Here is a 21,286-nt window from a genome sequence, read left to right as displayed (position 1 = left end):
GAAAATTTTGGGGAAGAAATGGAATTTATAAAAGTGTGGGGAGATGGGTGAAATTATAATTTTTTTTAAAATTAAAGAATGGGCAAGGGATGGGCAAGGTATGGGTTGAGTATGGGATGGGGATGGAGGCCATGTGGGAGTGCTTGCCACCATTCCCACTAAATAATTTTTTTTTTAATTAATTACTTACCTAATTAATTAATCAATAACTTAATTAATTATTCTATTATTTTATTATTATTTTTTTCTAATCATTATTATCATTATTATTATCATTGTTATTAATTTTAAACTACTTTTAGTATTTATTTATTTTATTATTTATTTTTGAACAAGAATTAAATTTAAATTTTAAAAACTCATGTGGGCCCCACATGGTCTTGTGGGCCCCACACAACTTCGAGACCCGAATGGATCCTACGTAACTCGAATAACTCTTATACGATTTTATGCATCCTACATAGCTTTGAGACTTATGAAAACCTCCATACGACTTCGGGACTTATGTGGGCCCCTCACAGTCTTGTGGGCCCCGCATAGGATACCTATATTATTATTATTTTATCATATATTTCTACAAATTATATCAGTTAAAACATTATTTTATGTACTTATTTACGTATATAAACAGTGTCTTGTGGCTCCGGGACTCATGTGGACCCCACATAGTCTTGTGGGCCCCACATATGATACCTATATTATTATTATCTTATTATGTATTTCGACAAATTATGTCTGTCAAAACACTATTTTATGTATATATACTTATTTACGTGTACAAATAGTGTCTATCCTGTTTATCCTATGAAATTCCATTTTGACCAGGCCGACCTCCAGGGAGCGACTGAGCCGTAATGGTCTCTGAGCACTCGCTAAGACAAGGTCTTTTTTAGGCATCAAACATGGAATCAAGAATCCTACAGAAAAACACTTCTGTATTGATATTAACTTAATGACTATTTTTATTATTTTATTATTATTGTACTTTAATCATATATATATATATATATATATATATATATATATATATTTTTGGGTCATCACAGTTCACCTCTCCAAACGATACCCCGCGCTTGGTCCAACAACGATTCAAAGACCTGAACCGTCAACAAAAAACAAGAGCAAATTTGGTATATAAAGACACTCTCAACAAGAGTTGATTAGTATAACAATTTAGCACTACAATATACTTCAATTCAAAATAATAATTGAAAGAATTTGAAGCCTTAGAAGTATATCACTTTAAGTTTTTTTTCTTGATTGAAAGAATTCAGAATATGTTCAAAATTTGTGAGAGTTTCACAGCAAAACTTAGTAAAGAACTTCAGAGAATTTGAGAGCAAGAAAGCTTTGAGAGTTTTGAGAGTAAGAAGGTTTGTTTGCTATGTATTGCTTGGTGTAATGAATCCTTAGCCTTGGGGGGGGGGGGGGGGTGTATTTATAAATGTCTAAAAAAGAGTATTTTTTATTCCCCAAGTGACTCGGAGTGTTTCTCAAGTTTTCATAACGTTTAGAATTCAAAAACTCAAATTTGAAAACTTCCTGTTATGTTTTAAAATTTGAAATCTCGAACAATCAGTCGACTAGAAACAAGGAGTCAGTCACCTGGATCATTAAAACACTGAGACTTTCAAAGAAAGCAAGGAATCAGTCGACTGAGTCATTATGAGTCAGTCGCCTAGGTCCTCTCGGTTTCTCTTAAAATCAATCTATTTGCATGTTAGTCATGTGGGTAAACTTTGTCAGACGCCTGGACAGACAAAAAATAAATAAATAAATTGATTTTTCATTTTGTTTCCAAATTCTTTTTACTCTTTTGGTTTCCCCAAATTAATTTAATACTTTTGAAAAATACATTTCGCGGTTTTTCAAAATATTTTCTCTAAGTCATTGAGTTTCCTAATAAGCTTTAAATCCAATTAAATCATCATTTGAACGAAGTACTTACATAGAGACTCTCTTAAGACTTTAAACACATTCTAAGCTTGGAGTCTTCATGCTTTCCATTTGCTTGAGTCCATCTACCCTTTGAGCTTCAATTCTTTAAGATTTCATCAAATCATCTTTTGACTTCATGCTCTCATGTTACTTTTATTCCCTTTTTGTTGTCTTTGCAGTGAGCTTTATGTTTATTTGAACTTGAGTTTAAAAACCCGATTCCTGAAGTATCATCACTTTTAACAAAACATGTTAAATTACCTTTTATTTGTTATCATCAAAACAAGATTAGTAAGCCATGTTAGGCCAACAATAAGTATTAGCGATGGTTTTTAAACCGTCACTAAAAGACTAACACCATCACTATAGAGCCAACCTTTTCTTGGCTCAAATTCGTCACTAAAGGCCAAATATTACTGATGGTTTTGATGACCGTCACTAAAAGAGTAACATTAGTGACGATTTTGTGGACCATCACTAATAGCGTAATAGTAGTGACGATTATAGAATTGTCACTAATACCTAGGTTTTAGTGATGATTTCGATCTAAAAAAATGTTGATTCTAAAGTGACGGTGTTTGTCTTTTAGTGACGGCAGAGAACCGTCACTAATATTGGACTTTTAGTAACGATTTATATATTCGTCACTAATAAGTATTAGTAACCACAAAAATAACAACTAATTTTAAACCGTCACTAATGCTTATAAAATCATTACTAATACTATTAGTGACTGTTTTGTTGTTATTAGTGATGATTTTGAACCGTCACTAATAACCTTATTTTTTGTAGTGAATTCTTTGACATGTCCCGGATATCCAACATCAAAGTAGAAAATTGTTTCATGTATTCTCTGATTGACCTAGTATGCTTGAGGTCTCTTTGCTTTCTCCTAGCATTAAACTCAACATTTTCAAGAAAAAATTGGGCCTTGAGCTCTCTCTTTAAGTTTGCCCAACTATCCATTACACAATGTCCATTTTCAATTTCATTGTACTAGGTATGTCACCACAGTTTGGTGTCACCAACTAAGTATATGGTCGTAGTATCCACTTTCACCTGTTTTGAGGTCATCCTCACAGCAAAAATACTGCTCTACATCAAACAAGAAGTTCTCCAACTCCTTACCATCACTAGCACCCCATACGTCTTGGGTACTGGTACCTTGGTCTTACTAACTCCCAAAGTGTTGAAGTTCCCCATAGCAAGAACCATCAGATTTATCTTTGCATCTAGATCAGCCATCTGAGACTGCAAAGTTTCCACTGTATGACGAAAGTCCTCTAACATCTCACCTAACAAACTTGTTTGATGCTTTTGTACGTGATCTCATCACTTCATCAACAAATTCCTTCATCTTGGCCACCTCCGCGACCATAGTGTTGGCTGTTGCCTCAGCCTGTGCTTCCAGCATGCTGATCCTCTCAGCATTTTTTTGTGCCATAGTCACTTACTAAAGCTTTCCAAATCTCACAATGAAGGTAACTAAATTCCCGTAGAAACTGAACTTTTGCTCTAATACCAAGAGTCACGGGCCGACTATTTTCATACATTTGTGAAAAGGTTGTACGGCGCTAGCTAAAGCACTCTTGCTTAACTAGCTAGTCAGCCTATCGTTTACCAACATTCATCCACGAAACACTTTCATTAATATTCAATCAAATAATAACGGAAGTCATAAGCAATCATGAAAGTAGTGGCAAGTGAGCAAATAAGCAATGAATCTACGCAATTCATTAACAACACTTCTGTTGGCAATGTGTGTTTACCGATGGAGGCAAGTAGGCTAAACACGTTGGCAATAGCCAGTGAGTTTTATAAGATTGATAAATACTCACCCTCCCCTAAAGAGATTTTTATGTAATTATCATCATGCCACTAAGAAACATCAAAGTGACTGAGGAGTCATACTACCTTATTTGACATACAAATAAACCACTAGTAGAAAATAATCTTACACTGTTATTTACATGATGGAAACTCATCCCAAGCACACGAACAAGTGGTCACAAACAAGCATAATGTCTTGAACAAGTTGAATTCGTGACACAATGTTATGTTGGGCTATGGACGTACATCACTCCTTACATATCATGGAAAAATTTGGTTTTCTTAGAGGGGATAAAAGTGACTGTTAGTACATGCTACTATTCAAAGAGGAACATGAACAAGTTTTTTCTTTTTTCTTTTTCTTTTTCGTTAAGTTGTAAACAAGAGATGTTTTGGCATTACTAAGGAATAAATATTTGGTGTTTGAATGCTATTATAAAATTCAAACATCTTCTTAACACTTCCAAAATTTAAATTAATGCTCTAATTTTATTTGGAGTTATCATTAACAAATAAAATGACCGCAAACTTATGGTTAGAGACAATGATCAATACTGAAATATAGTTGAAAAGATTGAAAATAATAAGCACTTGGACAACAACATACTTTTTTCAATGGTTGCACTTACGTAGTAAAATTAACTTTTATTTTTTATTTTCTGAAAAATTGTACCAAAAAAAAGAAAAAACTTAGAAGATACAAGTTAAAAGATATTCAAACTTCAAATTTTAAAACTAAAATCATTGAACTTAACTCATTCCTCATCTCTCAAATTCAAACTCTTTTATTTAACTATTTATTTATAAATAAATATAAGAAATAGCGGGGAAAAGAGGTATCCCACATGGATTTGATTGAATAAAAATAACAAAATAAAATAATAAAATGCGTATCTGTTAAATGAATATTTTATAATGCAGCAATCTTTTATCACTATATAAATAATTTAAGATATTAAAAGCACTTTTGATAAAAATTGAGTTGTCTCAACATTGTGCGACACGAGGTCTGATGACTCATTCGGTGACGTGGCAACATATGTGTCATTAAATTAGAATACCATGATGAACATCTTTCCATTTACACATACGAATTTAATAGTCGTGTGGGCCCACCCCATGTGACCAAATCAGGCCCTTCAAATTCATTAATTAAATTCATCAGCTTTGCCATGTGATGGACGGACGAGATCCGCGCGTGAGGCGAGTGTGTCCTGCGCGTGGGACTAGGCAATCCACGAATCTCCGACAATGTTTTATTTCATACGACGTCAGCCGGAGTCCCCTCAGGGTCGCACCAAACGGTCCAAAGCCAACGGATACTGTCACGCTTAATCTGATTACATTTTCTAGATTTCTGGGTCTGGGCTATCTCTGTTTCTCTCTCATCACGTGAGGCAGACAGGCAAAAAGGGCGAGAGAGGTGTACTGAAGAAACCCAAAAGGCCTTTCTTTCTTTTGGAGATTCTTTTAAGTTATACTGTGGAAAATGGGTGAAGGGTCAGTCCCAGAGGGTGTCTGCCTATGTAGTCTACCCAATATCTCTGTGTCTCTGTAATAACTTTAAGCAGAGGAAGCGTGAAGAAAGCTAATAGAGAGCACAGGGAAAAGCAGCAGAGGGCATCTCTTGCACTTGTTCAGTGCAGTGGCTTTCTCAGCTGCAGCTCTATCTGTTCTTGTTGGAGTACTCAGAGAGAGAGAGAGAGAGAAGGTTAATGCAGCAGCACCTGATGCAGATGCAGCCCATGATGGCAGCTTACTACCCCAGCACCAACGTCACTACTGATCACATTCAGCAGGTTAATTCTCCCATCTTCCCGGCCCTTTTAATTAATCAGCTCTTCTTTGCTTTCTCTCCTCGTAAGCTTTGGGTTTTCCCCTGTTTTCTGCCTGTACTTCTTGAATTTAGTTTCTTCTGTACCTTTTTAAAGTATTGTTCTTTGGGTGGGCAGCTTTTCTTTAATTAATATTTGTGCATGTGATGGTATTTTTTCCTCGGAGGGACCAAGTATTGATCTTTGTAAAGATTGTTCAGTACTTCGATTAATGTATGTAAGCTTGAATATAATTAAGAATCTTTATTTCATATACTCTTTCAGGTATTGATTTTTAAAGTATTGATTTTTCTGAAGGTTGTTTGAGATTTTTATCACTCCCCAGGATCTGTCTCTAATTATGTGTGTGTGGATAATCATAAATGGGTTTTTTTTTTTTGGGGGGGGGGGGGGGGGGGGGGCAGGTGCTGCTATGTGAGTGATAAAAAGTACTGCCTCTATTTATTTATTTGTTTGTGTAGTCATTTTGATGATTGTTGGTGAGTGGACATTTATCATGTTTTTTTTTAATGGATGACAATAGTGCTGTCTGGTAGGTTGGTGCTTGGTGAATGCTTTTATTTAGAGAATAATTTTCTTTTCGTTAGTGGTGTTAAATAGATACTTCTCTAAAACAAAGTCATTTGAGCGTTGTCGGATGGATACCCATATATTATTCTAAAAAATTTCTGCACTATAATTTTTTGTCAAGTTTTGATTACATTTGGTGAATAAGCGGTTTGTCCGTTGTGATGTTTTCTGATCATCCTACGACGACTTTTTGGTTGTAGGGAACAATGGCATTATACGGTTAATCTTCCTCTCCTTTGTTGCAAAGCTTATAGCTCTGTGTGTGTGTGTGTGTGTGTGTTTACCGTTTGCAAGATATAGTTGAATTGCAGCTCTCTTCTTTGGCGGCAGTCCCTATAACATGCAAGCTGTTTTAAAGTTTTTTTTCGCAGTTTTCTTCTTTCTGATACCATTGAGAGTTGAATCTAAATCTATAGCAGCACTGCCTCTCATCTGCTATATATATATATATATTTCTTGCCGTTTTCCTGCTGTTTCTTGGTAGCGTTGTCAGATTTGCATTGGTAATGATGTCATTCTCTGAGGACAAGATTCAAACATTTAATGTTCGTTTGAGTGGATGTAATTACCTCTATTGATCAAGTGTAATGAAGAAATGATGTCATTCTCAGAGGACGATATTCAAACGCTTATCTTTCATTTGAATGGTTGTAATTGCATCTATTCATGATCAAGTGTGATGAAAATTTTCTGCTTTGAGGAAGATGGGGATATTTTGTTGACTCTGAAGTTGGACGACTTGACTCTAAAATTAGTGACCATATGGGGGAATGGAGAAATGCTTGTTTCAAAATGATTATGTGGAGCCAAGCACTTGAATAACAGACCGGTAAACTTGGCTCTAGTCATTAAAGGAAAAAAAAAAAACCGTTAGAGCTTCTAAAAAGTAGGGTAGGTTGACATTTATCCCTTGGATCGGTTGACCGCTGTGTCCAAGGAGGGCGGTTGATGACCTGACCATTCTGCCAATGCCGGTCAACTAGCTGCCCAAGGTAGACAGCCCAAAATAGTCTTTTAAATCATTTCTTTTTCCTAGTTTTGTTACTTTTGTGCCATGTTCACTATATTTTAGGAGATTTAAATTCATTACAATTCAATAAATACACCAAATACTTAATAAGAAAGTCTTGAATAGTTCTTGTCCATTTCTTCCAACGTGAATTTGTGAAAACATATTTAAGCTCAAAATAATTAGTTCTTAAATAGTTTGTTATCATCACAATTAATCCATGAAATCTTGAGGCAAACAATCTTTCCTTTTATTTTTTTTTACAACAAACTCCTTTTGAGTAAATAGGGGCAAAAGCTCCCCCCCTAAACATAAGCATATCCTATTTGCAAAAATTTCAAAATTAAGCATAGCTCATGTTTATGCATATCAATCTTAACTAGTATCAAATACATCAATATAATCATTCATGTGTGTATGGATTCACGTGTATGGTTGATATGGATTCATGTGTCTGGAAATGGATTGATGATTTGTGGAAATATGGTTGAAATGCTGGAATATGGTTGAAAGGCCACGCTATCAGCCTAGGTCAGTCAACCCCCGGCCCCTTAGTAGAATGATGAGGCAGTCAATCAGCCCAAGGAGGGCAGTCAATTGAAATTGGCCTGGGCTGTCAACTAGTCCAAGGGACAGCTCGACCAACCCTACGGCTAGTGCCAAGTTGACCAACCTCCGGGAATGGTCTACTGGTCTTGTCAAAAATTAGATTCCAACGGGCAAAAATGGCTACTTTGATCAGAAATCCATATGTGTGCCCTCCAAAGCCCAATGAACCGCACTAAGCTATCCATACTGATATTTAAAAGGTCTCAAACACTCTCATCTCTAAAAAACTTGCGTGCTCAAATTTTCTAACTCTTGAGCTAAGTTTTAAAAACTCTTTCTGCCATAATATCTTTTATTCTTTGAGAGTTACAACTAGTGCTACATTTATATATCTTTCCAAGTGAAGAAGTCGCTTTTCTTAATTTTCAACTTCATCATATTTGGTGACCTTGCCATTAGGTGAAGCAAGGGTACTGTAAGAAGGTTTGATTTAGTGGAACCTGAAGGCGGGTTGATCCTTGAGAGAGTGGACTAGACATAGGCTTAAGGGAGTCGAACTACTATAGACCACTAAGAGTTTGCGCATTTTTCCTCGTTATCTTATTTATCTTTGTGTACTTGTATTAATTGCTTGCATGCATTTAATTCTTGTCATTAAATTTAATTTTTAAGTAACCTAATTCACCCGCTCCCCCCTTTCCTTGGGTTGCCTTTGGGACAACAAAGTGGGGGGAGTGTTAAAGCTTGATTTCCATTGTTAGCCTACGACCTAATAGCTTAAGATTTTTTGGTGAAGTGGGAATCTAACAACCATTCAACATTAGACCATAGGTCAAATCAAACTAGCAGTGGTGAGAATGGTTCAAGCTCAAGCTCCGGGCTTCCTTTTTACCCAAAGGCATTACACTACCCAAAAAATAGGCCTTATACTAATATTTACATGATAGTTACTGACCCAATATGCACAAAACAAGTGATCACGCAAGCATAAGGCACCAAACAAGCTTGGCTCATTACAATAGGGTCATGTCACAAATTCATGCGTATTCGGCCAAACTATGTCCAGTCAATTGTTTGCATGCTAGGATTTAGATGGCCATCTAATTCTTCACCATTTTACATGGATTGAAGATGTCCAATGTCCAACGCTACATGAAAGCTGGGCCAATAGGGTTGGATCATTATATTTGAATGGATGTTGGCTTCTACTTAGGATTAGATTTGATCAAGCCAAAGGCATAGATTTTGAAGTTAGAAAAGTGTATCAACCACTCGGAATTAGACCCTAGATCAGATCAGACTAGCAGTGGCAAGAATGGTTTTATGATGAGAATTCCAATTGGTTGTGAATATTTTGAGAAATCACCGCACTATGTGGGTGTGGATTGCTATGTTTATATTTACAAGAGATAATTACAATTAAATGAGATTACAAATATAATGGAAACTAATCTCCTAGAATAAATATAATAATCTACAATTATGGGGGTCAATGCAGCTATATTTGGGAAGCTTCGGTGGAATGAGTTGTGCAATCCTCAACATTGGTGGGGCCTTAGGGTTCGGTGATGGTGATGAAAAACCATAAGGGTGGAAGTGGTTTGGCAGCAGCTTGGCGATGACAGCCCTTGAGGTTTTTAGGCCAGATTGTTGCTATAATACCATGTTAAAATGAAAATAGAACAGAAAGATTGAAGTTTCTAGGAACTGGAGAACCTACCTACAATTGGGTCTCCCACTCTGTTTCTAATATTAGCTCATATAGATAAAAGGTCAACATATGCCTTGACCCAGGGTAACACTGTAAACGTATTCCTTTGTCTAGTATTCTGGTTTGGTAAAAAGTATAGCAGTGTATTTTCAAGGTGATGCTGGAAGCATTTGGAATACTTCTCTTATTATGTGGTTCATGCCCAGTTCTCTTATTATCTCATCCTTTGCCTTCTCCTTTAGTATGATTGAAAAGCTTTTATTTTGTTTATTTCTTTATTTATTTTTGCTAATTTGATTGCATGTGGATGATTTTGTCTTGTCCAGCTGCCATATTTCTAAAAACGTGGACATTTTACATGTTTTTAAGAAGACGTATAATTGTGATAGCTTAGAATGGGTGGTTCTCGTGGTATTTCAATTTTCATGTATCCATTCCTTATACTCTTACTGGCTAGAACTAGTAGGTAAGTGATCCTAAGAGGGGAAATGCTTAATTAGCTGAATTTGTTGAAATTATGTGATGTCACTGTAACTAGAATGGTCCTTGTGCCAACTAATTGTGTATCTGGATGAAATCAGTTCTGGCATTAAAGAATGTGGAAAACCCTGCTTTAAACATTAAAGAGCAAATTTATGCCAATGTTTGGGATAATTTTGAATGTTATGGAAACCTGCTGTTTTTAAGAATGAAATGTGATAGTTTAAGGTACTAAAATAATTCTGTAAAGAGAAACATTGTTGGGAAAAGGGAAAAATAATGTTGAATTTCTAGTCATCAAGCAACAATAAGCACATTGTATATTATATATATACGTTGTGCCCTTATTTACCCTGAAATGGCATGGGAACCTTCTCCAATTGGTGCTGCATTTTTATGAGAAAACTTAATGGTAGTTTTTTTTTTTTTAATTATTAAAATTTTTCATTTGAAAAGTGAAAATTTATCTCATGGAAGTCTTGCAATCACATTGTTTACAATCAACCATTGTGCTAGCATTTTGATAATATAAAACTGTATGCTTCAATATGCATATGTTTAACTTGAGTCATCTACTACTAAAGGACTCAGATATAAGCATTTTGAGTGATGATCACTAAGACCTTATGACTTCTTTTATAAAAATGGAAAAGCATGTAGATGTCTCTGCATACACTGAAAATTGGTATGATTACCTTTATAATCAAACAAGCAACTGAAGTTCGTGTATGACACGTAATTAACAATGCATAACCCTGCTAATTCTTGATTGTGGTTACTATGATAGCTATTAAGAGTAAGATGGTGGATCCTTTGCATTAAAATCATGACAAGGGTACCAATGACATGATTATTGCAATAATTGTTAGAATAAGGATGCAAAGGTTGCATAAAGGCCCGAGAGGTTGTGTAAATTATTGCAGAGAAATAGCGTAATGCAGCATCCTTGGGGATAAATTTTTCTCCTGGTATGGTGTAAAAGGTTCTTAGTGGCCACCCTCAAGGAAACAACAATACCTCCCATAAGTGTGTGATTGCGTATGAGGAAGCACAAAATTGGAATTCAGACTGACACAGAAGGAGCAATGAAGATTATAGGATAGATTGTAGGGGTTTCTTTTGTTGCTCGTGGGAAATGAATGGACTTTGCTTTGCCTCATGTGCTCGTCAGGGAGTTTTAGTGCGTGCTTATTCACAAGGCCTTGCTAGTGCATCCGCATATAAGGTCCAAAACAAGGCATAAAAGAACAAGACGTGAAAAAGGACACTAAAAGGTTTATGCTTTTGAAATAAACTGAAATGCTTAATTTATAACAATCCTTGACATATATCAAGCAGCTAACTAGAAGCTAGGTCGATCAATTTAGAATGTAACACATTGTATTTGGAGCCTTTTGGGTTAATGGATCAAACCTAGGATGTGTAGTGACCTAGAGGAAGGAGGGGAGTGGTAAAATTTAAAATTTTATGATTCATTCTTCTTTATTGTGACACTCTAAAAGTCTAGCTATGCAACATGGGATGGCAGAAATAGGCCATGCGCTGTCCTTTGATTTCATGAGTGCTCTAGATATCTTGCCTAAGATCACATAGTATTGACTCTAGTCCACTGTCCTACAAGTGAACCCATCAAGTGTGCACCACAACTAAGCACACCACCCATCAAGTGTGCGCTTTAATTTCATGAGTGCTCTAGTTTATGTGCTTTACTTTCTTAACTTGTGATTGCACATCCTTCAAGTTTTGTCATGTAAGTTTCTTCTTCAATGCCACCACTAGGAAATGCTATTTTAATATTTATTTGATGAATTTATGTGTCTGTATACAGAAGCTATAGCAATTAAAACTCTAATAGGAGAAATTCTAGTCACCAGTGCTAGAGTGTCAATGCAGTCCATTGTATTCTTTTTTTGTGTAGCCTTTAGTAAATAGTATTGCTTTAAATTTATGAATTGACCTATTAGTCCTCAATTTCTTCTTGAATGTCCGTTTAGACCCCATAGTTTTTGCTCCAAGAGGCAAATCTACTAATTCCAGAATGTGATTATATATGTTTTCTTCAATATCATTATGTATAGCTTCCTAGGTGCATCAGGCATGGAGACAAGTTCATCATACGTTAGTGGGCCATTATCAACCAAGGTGTAATATTTATCTCCATTTTCCCTTGTCAAACTTCATAATTCTATTTTAGAATTCTCAATTAGACCATTCTTAGGTTCACTTGTAGGTTTTGAGCAATTTTATTAACTAACTTTCAAAAGAAATATGTGTTCAAAGAATTCTAAATTTTAGTTTCTAGTAATATGTGATGATCCAATAAACATATAAGCTGCACTATGCTCTGCATGTTCAATAACATACAATTAGAAGTTTTGGACCTAAATGCCCTCTTTTTAGGAGTTAGATAACCACTTCACCTAAAAGCTTAAGTTGTTAGATTGTATGCCAACAATGTATATTAGGCCTTACCAGTCCTGTGCACGTGCAGCCTGATAGCACATGGAAAGATAAACAAACAATGTACAATACCCATTATAGGGATGAAGATATTTCTTAACAAACAAACACATGGCAACAAGACAAGAACCCAGGACCTCCTGGTGACTTGGTTCTGATACCATGTTAGATAAACCATTTTACCTAAAATCTTAAGTTACGTTGTAGGCCAACAGTGTATATCAGGCCTTAACACTAGGTTTTGATATCATAATCCTAGTCGCCATGCAATCCCTTCCCCCCCCCCCCCCCTCCCCCCCAAAAAGGGATGGCACTTTAGAATATTTTGAAGTATGATTTATCCCTTCCATAGATCATAAGATATCTCTTAAATTTTCATAATATGAAATTCTATTTTGTATATGACATGCAGAAATTATTGCTTCCCTGCACAAGTTGTTAGGTGCTCCTCAACTTATTTGCTAAAGTAATTCATCATTTCCTTTAATGTGCTGTTTTTAATTTTAGAAACTTCATTGGATTCTCATTAATAAGGAGACAAAGCATCACGTATTAGCCCTTCTTTTTCACATATTTCAATAAGTGGAGTAGATTCACAGCCCCTCCTTTCAGTTTTTTTAAATTTTTATAATTGAGTTGGTTCTTGAATTCATTTTTATTTTTTATGAAAATTTCACTTGCCTCATCTCCATTTCTGAGAAGATACATATATTGTACCTCAACTGGTCATCAATCAATCAAACTTACAAAATATCTTCTCTTTCCTAAATATTGCTTTTTCTAGTCTCCTAAATTAATATATATTTAGATTAATAACTTGATTCTCTTTCTACTAATAATTTAGTTATTTTGCCTTCAGTGCGCATAAGTGCCTTTACTACAGGGTTCTCTCATAGTTTTCAATCCCTTCTTAGGGGATTTCAATTAGTCAAATCATGCTAAATTAAAAATATCTAAAGGTAGAAAAAACCCTCTCTTGTCATCTCTTGCCATTTTCTAAAATGGGTTCCTTTAAATGATTCAATCTTGAAAGTGTTGCCAAAGACCTTAGTGCCTAGTAGTGTAGCATCCCTGTTACTAATGCCATAAGATTGTTTCAGAAATAAATAGAATGCGGATACAAAAGTTAATTTAGGCAGAGAAAGGCAGTGGCACTTATTGGGTGAGACCTGTGGTGCACTATCCTTGGAATAGATTTTCACCCCTTGTACAGGCCCTGTGGGATACAACAGGGCCATCTCTTAAGGGTATACCTACCAACAAGACAGCAGGAACAGCATTGGACATGAGACGAAAATGATAATATAGAATTTCAGGTTTTTTTGTTTGCAAAGATTTCAATTATGCGCCTAACACATATAAAAGCTATGTTCATACGCAATAGAAAATTACAATTAATATCAGTTTGGAATCGCTAATTAGTGCAATGTTTCACTAAATCAAGCAATGATGATGATGATGTGATAACTTTTTAGAAGGATTCAGAAAACAAAAAATTTAAAATTGGCTGGTCCTAAACCCTTCAGAGAGCACAAAATCAGGGATTTGCATTGTCCTTGCACAATGACTATGTGTCATGCCCACTTAGCCCCTTTTTTGACAGGCTCTCTCAAAATGAATTATCATGCCTCATCGTGTGCTTGTTTGGGGAGCTCTTGGTGCTTGCTTATTGACAAAGCCTAACTAGTGCATCCATCAAAGGTTCAAGGGAGCCTTCCAAGCAATGTGTGACAAGTGAGAATGAGGAATAACACACCTCAAACAAAGAGGAGGGCTCAAGTAAAAGTAAGGGGTTTTAGACTTTTGAAAGACACTCAAATGCCCAATTTACTAGTGTGGATCTGGGGAAGGCAAACTCAAAAAAAATGTTTAAATTTTATGAATTTTTCTTATGTGTTTTTACTTTCTTCCCAAAACACCCTCCCCCAAAGAATAAATATATAAAATTGAGTATTATTTTCACTTCATTTGGGGCATTACCATATTGAACCTGACCATGTTGAATGCTTCAACAGTAGCATTATTCCTTTGTGGTAACTTTAGGTTTTATTCTTTTGCTAATTCTCTGCTTCTGTCCAAATTGTGAATTGATTATGGCACACTTTTATCTTCATATAAAAAATAAGACTTCTTTATTTGATCCCCACCAAAAAAACCAATGTGCGAATTATCTCTATATTTTTCATAATTTTTCCTGTTTTATAATTTTTATCTGCAGTATCTGGATGAGAATAAGTCATTGATTCTCAAGATTGTTGAGAGCCAGAATTCAGGAAAACTGAGTGAATGTGCTGAGTAAGTTGGTTTTTTGTTTTTTTTGTAAATTTCTTATTTTGGTGACAGACTGCAGTTTTTAGTGTATTCCATTCTCTTAGCTTGCAAACTATTTGCCTTGTGATCTTAAGTTGATCATTCTCATAGCCATTGTTTCGAATCTTACTTTCATTTTTTGCGTGGTTAAAAAACTGACAACTGCTACTGTGGTGCAACATTAGCTTGGTTAATTACTGCAGTTTGCAGAAACACTAAAGTATGGTTCTTGGATTTGTATGAGAACACTTACATGGAACCATGGTGCAGGACCAATACAAAATTGCTAATGTCTACAAGAATTTGGTCAAACTTAGTCTCTACATTATTTATTTATTGTTTTCTTTTGACCCCCCAAAAAAAAAAGAAAAAAGGCTGGCTTTGCCTTACTTTTATGTTAAGCCTAATAGAAGGTAGAGATGCCAAGGGCCTGTACACTAGTGGAAAGCAGCTTTGTTTTCCATTTCCAGTTTTCCAAAAAAATTAAAAAAATTTCACCGTGTTTCCCATTTTTCCAACATTTGCGTAGAAAAGATGGAAATTAATAAAAGTCATTTCCAGCTTTTCTATACAAATGTTGGAAAACTGGGGAAAAATGGCGGTATTTTTGGTATTCTTTGGAAAACTATAGATGAAAAATGAAAGTCTTCTACAACTAAACGGGCCATATACTTATATGGCTTGAGTGCTACCACGTTTGAAGAAACCTGTCAATGTTGGAGGACTAATTTGTTGGATTGGAAGATTTGGTAATACATTTCATTTTGTTGCAGGAACCAGGCAAGGCTACAGCGAAATCTGATGTACCTGGCTGCTATTGCTGATTCGCAGCCCCAGCCACCCACTGTGCATCCTCAGGTACAAACTTCCTTCTTTTAACCCTTTTGCATATTGAAAAAGAAGAGTAACTTGTGTTTATCTAAGCATAGGTCAATCAGTTGTGCGTGTTAATATAAAATTGAATGCAAATTTCAAGTCTTTTTGGTGCACATTAACCTTGCATTAGGGAGCATGGATTTCAAGGCCTAGTGTGGATTTGGACAAACTGCAATATAAAATTGTATTGAGTTTTTACAAATACAAATCCAAATGCAAGCCCCAAAATCAATACTTCCAAACACCAAAACACCAAGTAAATATGAGAACTAGGGCTGCTGCCGTGACTGTTTTGAGTACCATCTTCATTTTTAATTTTTGTTTTTCCATAATTCTCTTGAATTACACTTTTTTATTCTGCATATGACAAAGTTATTATGTAGTAAATAATATTTGTGTTTTACCCAGGGAAAAGAAAACACAATGATTACATTTTTCCTATTTTTTCTTTGAATGTATAACTTGTACTCCTCTTACAACCTGCAAGGTTGCTATTTCTTTTTTAAAAAAAAATTTTGAACAGGAGGCCTCTTGCCATAAATTGACTAGCTTGCCTGTAGGATACTTAACGCAGTAACTGCTTGCCATGGGTATCAGTAATCTCCTGAATGTCCAAGTTGATGACTTGCCCCCGGAGGTCACCGCAAATTCTAAAATCAATTTATGCAAAATTTCTGAATTTGGTGTTGATATTGACTTTAGAATTCCCAAATTGTGACTTTTTTGGTATTCGCTTTATTCTTCAAGCTGTGTTTCTGACCATGCATCTGACAATGTACTGCAGTTCCCTCCCAGTGGCATTGTGCAGTCAGGAGCACACTACATGCAACACCAACAAGCTCAACAGATGACATCACAGTCGCTATTGGCTGCACGTTCCTCAATGCTGTATGCCCAGCAGCCATTTTCACTACAACAGCAGCAAGCTTTGCACAGCCAGCTCGGCATGAGCTCTGGAGTAAGCACGGGACTTCACTTGCTGCAAAATGAGGCTGGTAATGCAGGAGGCAGTGGAGGGCTTGGGGCTGGTGGGTTCCCTGATTTTGTCCGTGGAGGAATGGCAGGTGGCAAGCAAGATCTTGGGGGTTCTGGATCCGCTGAAGGGAGGGGCGGGAGCTCTGGAGGCCAAGGTGGAGATGGGGGTGAGAATCTTTACATGAAAGCTGCAGATGATCATGGGAACTGAATAGGTAAGAATGATGAACTTAGTGGTTTGTTAACGTCTGAACTTTAGGAAGAGTTAGTCAGGAAGAACTAGACCAAGGGACTTACTGTCACAAACCTTGGGTTTGGTGTTTTCAAGTGATGAGACAATTCCATCTTGTGGTCGTGCATCATGTAAATTTGTAGGTTATATCGGTACGCGCTTGCTTTATGCATTGTCAGTTATGTTGGTGTAACCAGTTTCCATATGGCTACGATATGTATGGAAAGTTTTCCAGAAAAGGACTTCTGATGGCAATTTAGAGTGCTTTTAGCAATAATGGTTGATTATTTTTTTTATCAAAATGTTATTTATTTTGTTGATGAAAGCACAAGTAAGAAGGTTTTAGTACAGCTGGTGCCTTGAACTTGTGCCGATAAGGTAAGGGCATCTGATCATCTTCTGTTTTAATATGAAAAATGTCACGAAGGAAAGGAAGAGATCAGGTTGGATTGAGGCTGTGTTTAGTGATTTGGAAAGGAAGAGGTGAGGTAAGTAAAAATTCAGAGTTATAATAGAGACAGAGAAAGAAACAGAATGTGTTTCTCATTTTTCTTACAGCCTGTTTGGATTTTGGAAAATATAGGGAAAAAGGAAGGAAAATATAAAAGGTTATACTGTTTTATGTTCTGCTATTAAGGAAAGTGATAATAAAAATTAAAAAAAAATATCAAATCAATGAATAAAATTTAAATTTTACACATTTTATTGTATTAAGCAGTGGGTTTGATGAAGTTTTGAGAAATATGAACAAAGATTTGTATTGCTGTCAATGGAGAAATCTTCCACACTCCGTCTCTGTCTCTACGCAGAGGAAAAAAAATATGGTCCTCACTAGACGCTACAATCACTTGTGGCTGAAAGATCCGATTGCGATCAGCAGCAAACAACTTTTTGCGGGAAAGCAATGAGGAGCTGATATGGTGGTGTGTGAAGTTGCCGTTCACGCCTCTGCCACAGTTGTCCAAGCTTCGTCACGACGTCGCCGAACCCAAAGGTAAGATCAAATTTTAATCACACTCCTCACCCTCTCCAAGCTCTGATACCAGTTGTTAGAAATGGGGGATCCTGGAACAATAATCACACACGAAGAAAAATAAACATCCACAATGGAGACACCGGAAATTACATGGTTCGGTCGAATCGACCTACGTCCGCGGAGCACACACCACTGCACTATACTGGGAAAAAAAAATACAATGAGCCTCACTGCTCAACTCTCTCTCTCTCTCTCTCTTCTTCAACTCTCTACTTTGCACACACATTCTCTGCACACAACACAACACTTCACACAGCTCACACGCTACACAATCTCCACACACACACACACACACACACACACACACACATATATATATATATATATATATATATACAAGGGGGAGTAAAAAATCAAAGGGCGGTGGCTGCATTTTCAGCGTAGTCTGCAGAGGTTGGTGGCCGCCGGTTTCCAATGTCAAAGTTAATGGCTAGGCTGGTGCGGCTGTCAACGACTCTATACCTCTAATTTTAATAATCTCCCACTTGGAGACATAGACAGCATCTCAACCAGTATATAGGCAAATGAAGTGCTCATATCTGTGTTCAAGAATGAAGACCAACTGAAGTTGAGCACAAGTTCAGCTTCTCTGTAGTCACCATCTTCGTCAACGTGTCAGCAGGATTTCTGCTACCTTGAATCTTTTCAAGTGTCAGTACTTCATCCTCTAATAGAGATCTGATGAAATGATAACGCAATTCAATATGCTTGGCTCTGGAATGAAATGTAGAGTTCTTTGCCAGATGTATCGCACTCTGATTGTCGCTGTACAAGACATTTCTTTCCTGCTTTAATCCAAGCTCTGTCAACAAAACCTAAAGCCAAATCATCTCTTTGCTCGCTTCTGTCATGACCACATACTCTGCCTTTATAGTGGATAGAGCAACAATTTTCTGAATCTGTGATACCCAACTCACGGCAGTAGCACCTACTGTGAAAACATATCCAGCAATGCTTCTTCTGTGATCTATCTCGCCAGCAAAGTTTGCATCTACGTATCCCTGCAATGTCATATCACTTTTTCCAAAGCATAAAGTGGTGGATGCCTTGGCTCGACAAGGTTCTATGGGGAGAAATAGTTAGTTTACAAATAGTAGTCAACTCCCTAGAGTTATTAATGGGTTGTATAAACTGGAGAAGATGGGTACGACTTATATGAGATATGTTTAACTTATTTCCTGTTGGTTTTGGTTTATGTTTTATGTTATTTATCTTTTGTTTGTTTTGTTGCATGAGATTTGTTTTGTAGGTCCTTGTTTTGTTTTGTTTTACTTGGACTTGTAATCTTGTTTTTTGACTGGATGTTGGTGTTGTTTTTTGGGAGGCCTTTTAATGTTTTGTCTTTTGTTTCTCCCATTGATTGTCTTGTAACCACGGTTTTCCTCCACCAAAAGTGAGGGTTTATCAATAAATAAATGGAGGTGTCGCTCTTCTTTTAATATATATATATATATATATATGTGCATGTTTACAAACTCTATTCTATGCAAGAGAACTAAAATCAAGCCTCACATTTACAGCATAGAATATTTAATATTTATTATAAACATAATGTCAGCCTATAAATCAGGACTTGTGATTGGAAGCTTGATTTGAGGAGTCTTTCCTTATAAGCCCCCGCAAGATGAAGTAGCCATCGGCTAAGCCAATCTTGATTTTAGAGTCTCCATGCGTTATCGTGATAATGACTTGGTCATTAAATCTGCTAGCTGATCTTGAGTGTTGACATGTTAAACATTGAGAATTTTGTTTTGAACCATATCACGAACAAAATGTAGATCAATCTGTATGTGTTTCATCCGAGAGTGCTGAATAGGATTGAAACTAAGATGTGTCGCACCCAGATTATCGCATAACAATGTTAGTGTATGTTTTATTGATAGTCTGAGTTCTTTGAATAACGATAGCAGTCACACGGTTTCAGAGGCAGCATTGGCAAGAGATCTATACTCAGCCTCGGTTGACAATCTTGCAACAGCTTTCTGTTTTTTTGAACTCCATAAAATGGGATTAGAACCAAGGAAACTTATGTATGTTGATGTGGATGTACAATCATCAAAGCTGCCTGCCCAATCAACATCGGATAATGTGGTAATAGAAAAGTTGGAATTTTTTTTTTAATATGAATGCCATGGAAAATGGTTTGTTTCAAGTATCAGAGAAGTCGCTTTACTGCGGCCCAGTGAGTTACGGTGGGTTTATGCATAAATTGTGAAAATTTATTTACTGAGATAAAGAAAGAGAAATAAATGCTAGAAAACTACAATAGCAGCAATTCTGTTATTCAGGTGGAGTCAGAGACTTAGGTCAGAAATGCAGGGAGTTCTATCTTGGGTCACAGTATCTCGGTATGAATGGGATGTGATGCAGGTGGAGCAACAAACTCAGGGCAGAAATGACATAGCTCATATTGCAGGGAGTTTCAGGTCAGGAGACCAGTAGAATTACGATGGGCCCATGTGCACTATCAGACCACTACTCAGGTGAGTTGATGAGGCTTCCAGTTTGGAAGAGGGTTATAGGATGTCATGGAGTGATGTATATGTTGTGTGTGAATAACATGTTATTGGCTGAAAAAGCTTTGACTAAGGCTGATTAGTTGGAAACTCTATTGAAAGCTTTTGACGTGTATGTGTTGGGTACTGCCAAGATGGGTCTTGGTTTACTAATTCGCATGGACAAAAATATAGGGGGATTGGTATTATCTCAGGATGGTTTTGTGAACAGGGCTATAGGGAGATTGGTGTTATCTCAGGGTGGCTTTATGAAAGGAACCACAAGGAGACTTCGTTTGCTATCTCAAGGGGGTTCTATGGAGAATCAATATAGAATGTCTACCGTACTGTATCCAAGGACGGGCTGTGATGTCCAGGATATATCAAAGGTCCTCCAAGATTATGTAATGGAGTGTTTTAGCAGGCAATAGAGTGAACCGTGAGTTGTTAGTTTTGTTGAAGACTATACAAGGGCTTTGGTGATATAAGGCTTGCAGCATTTTTTGTGTTTTCTGTTGTAGAAAGGTTTTATTGGAAGTCTAGGGTAAAGTCTTTGGGTGTAACATCTACAACTATATTGAGGTTGATGGTAGAAGTTGAAACTATTATTGGCAAGTTCAAGCGGCATTATTTGGACTTGGTGCATGTCTCAAAGTGTTAGAAGGGAGACAGTCCCAACCGAACGTTCCAAGTTCAAGGTGGAGTAGTCAGATATGTTTTTCGAGTTCTCCTAAGGGGCGTATAATCGCCAAGGTAGAGATTGTTGTTTATGGTGTGGCTCTTATACTTCGTGGGGGCTTATAAACAAAGGGAGGAAAACATATGTTGGTGCAGAGTAGAAGACTCGTCGACAAGAGGATAGACTAGGCGACCAGTGGGCTTCTTTGACTCGTCGACGAGGAGATACCAAGAGCCAGAAAATCTCAGAGTTTAAAGACTCATCGACGAGTGGATAGACTAGTAGATAAGGGGTCTTCTCT

General features: G+C 36.6%; 1 protein-coding gene across 1 annotated transcript; it reads left to right on the top strand.

Annotated features, from left to right (window-relative positions):
- Positions 1 to 5,056: 5,056 nt before the first annotated feature.
- LOC131153099 (GRF1-interacting factor 1) lies at positions 5,057 to 17,049 on the top strand. Its single transcript, XM_058105150.1, has 4 exons — positions 5,057 to 5,567; positions 14,601 to 14,677; positions 15,466 to 15,550; positions 16,353 to 17,049. Exons 1-4 carry the CDS (start codon positions 5,484 to 5,486, stop codon positions 16,752 to 16,754), a joined length of 648 nt encoding a protein of 215 aa, XP_057961133.1. The 5' UTR covers positions 5,057 to 5,483; the 3' UTR covers positions 16,755 to 17,049.
- The last annotated feature ends 4,237 nt before the right edge of the window (positions 17,050 to 21,286 follow it).

This window comes from Malania oleifera, chromosome 4 (genome assembly GCF_029873635.1).
Source record: "Malania oleifera isolate guangnan ecotype guangnan chromosome 4, ASM2987363v1, whole genome shotgun sequence".
Classification (NCBI taxonomy): Eukaryota; Viridiplantae; Streptophyta; class Magnoliopsida; order Santalales; family Ximeniaceae; genus Malania; species Malania oleifera.
The sequence above is the reverse complement of the archived record's forward strand: the minus strand, read 5'-3'. Positions and strand labels throughout refer to the sequence as shown.

Bases quoted from the DNA above. Each gene is read 5' to 3' on its own strand.
- LOC131153099 (XM_058105150.1), top strand. From the start codon at position 5,484: ATGCAGCAGCACCTGATGCAGATGCAGCCCATGATGGCAGCTTACTAC. The intron at 14,678-15,465 runs GTAAGTTGGTTT...ATTTTGTTGCAG, and splicing joins AAACTGAGTGAATGTGCTGA to GAACCAGGCAAGGCTACAGC. The intron at 15,551-16,352 runs GTACAAACTTCC...AATGTACTGCAG, and splicing joins CACCCACTGTGCATCCTCAG to TTCCCTCCCAGTGGCATTGT.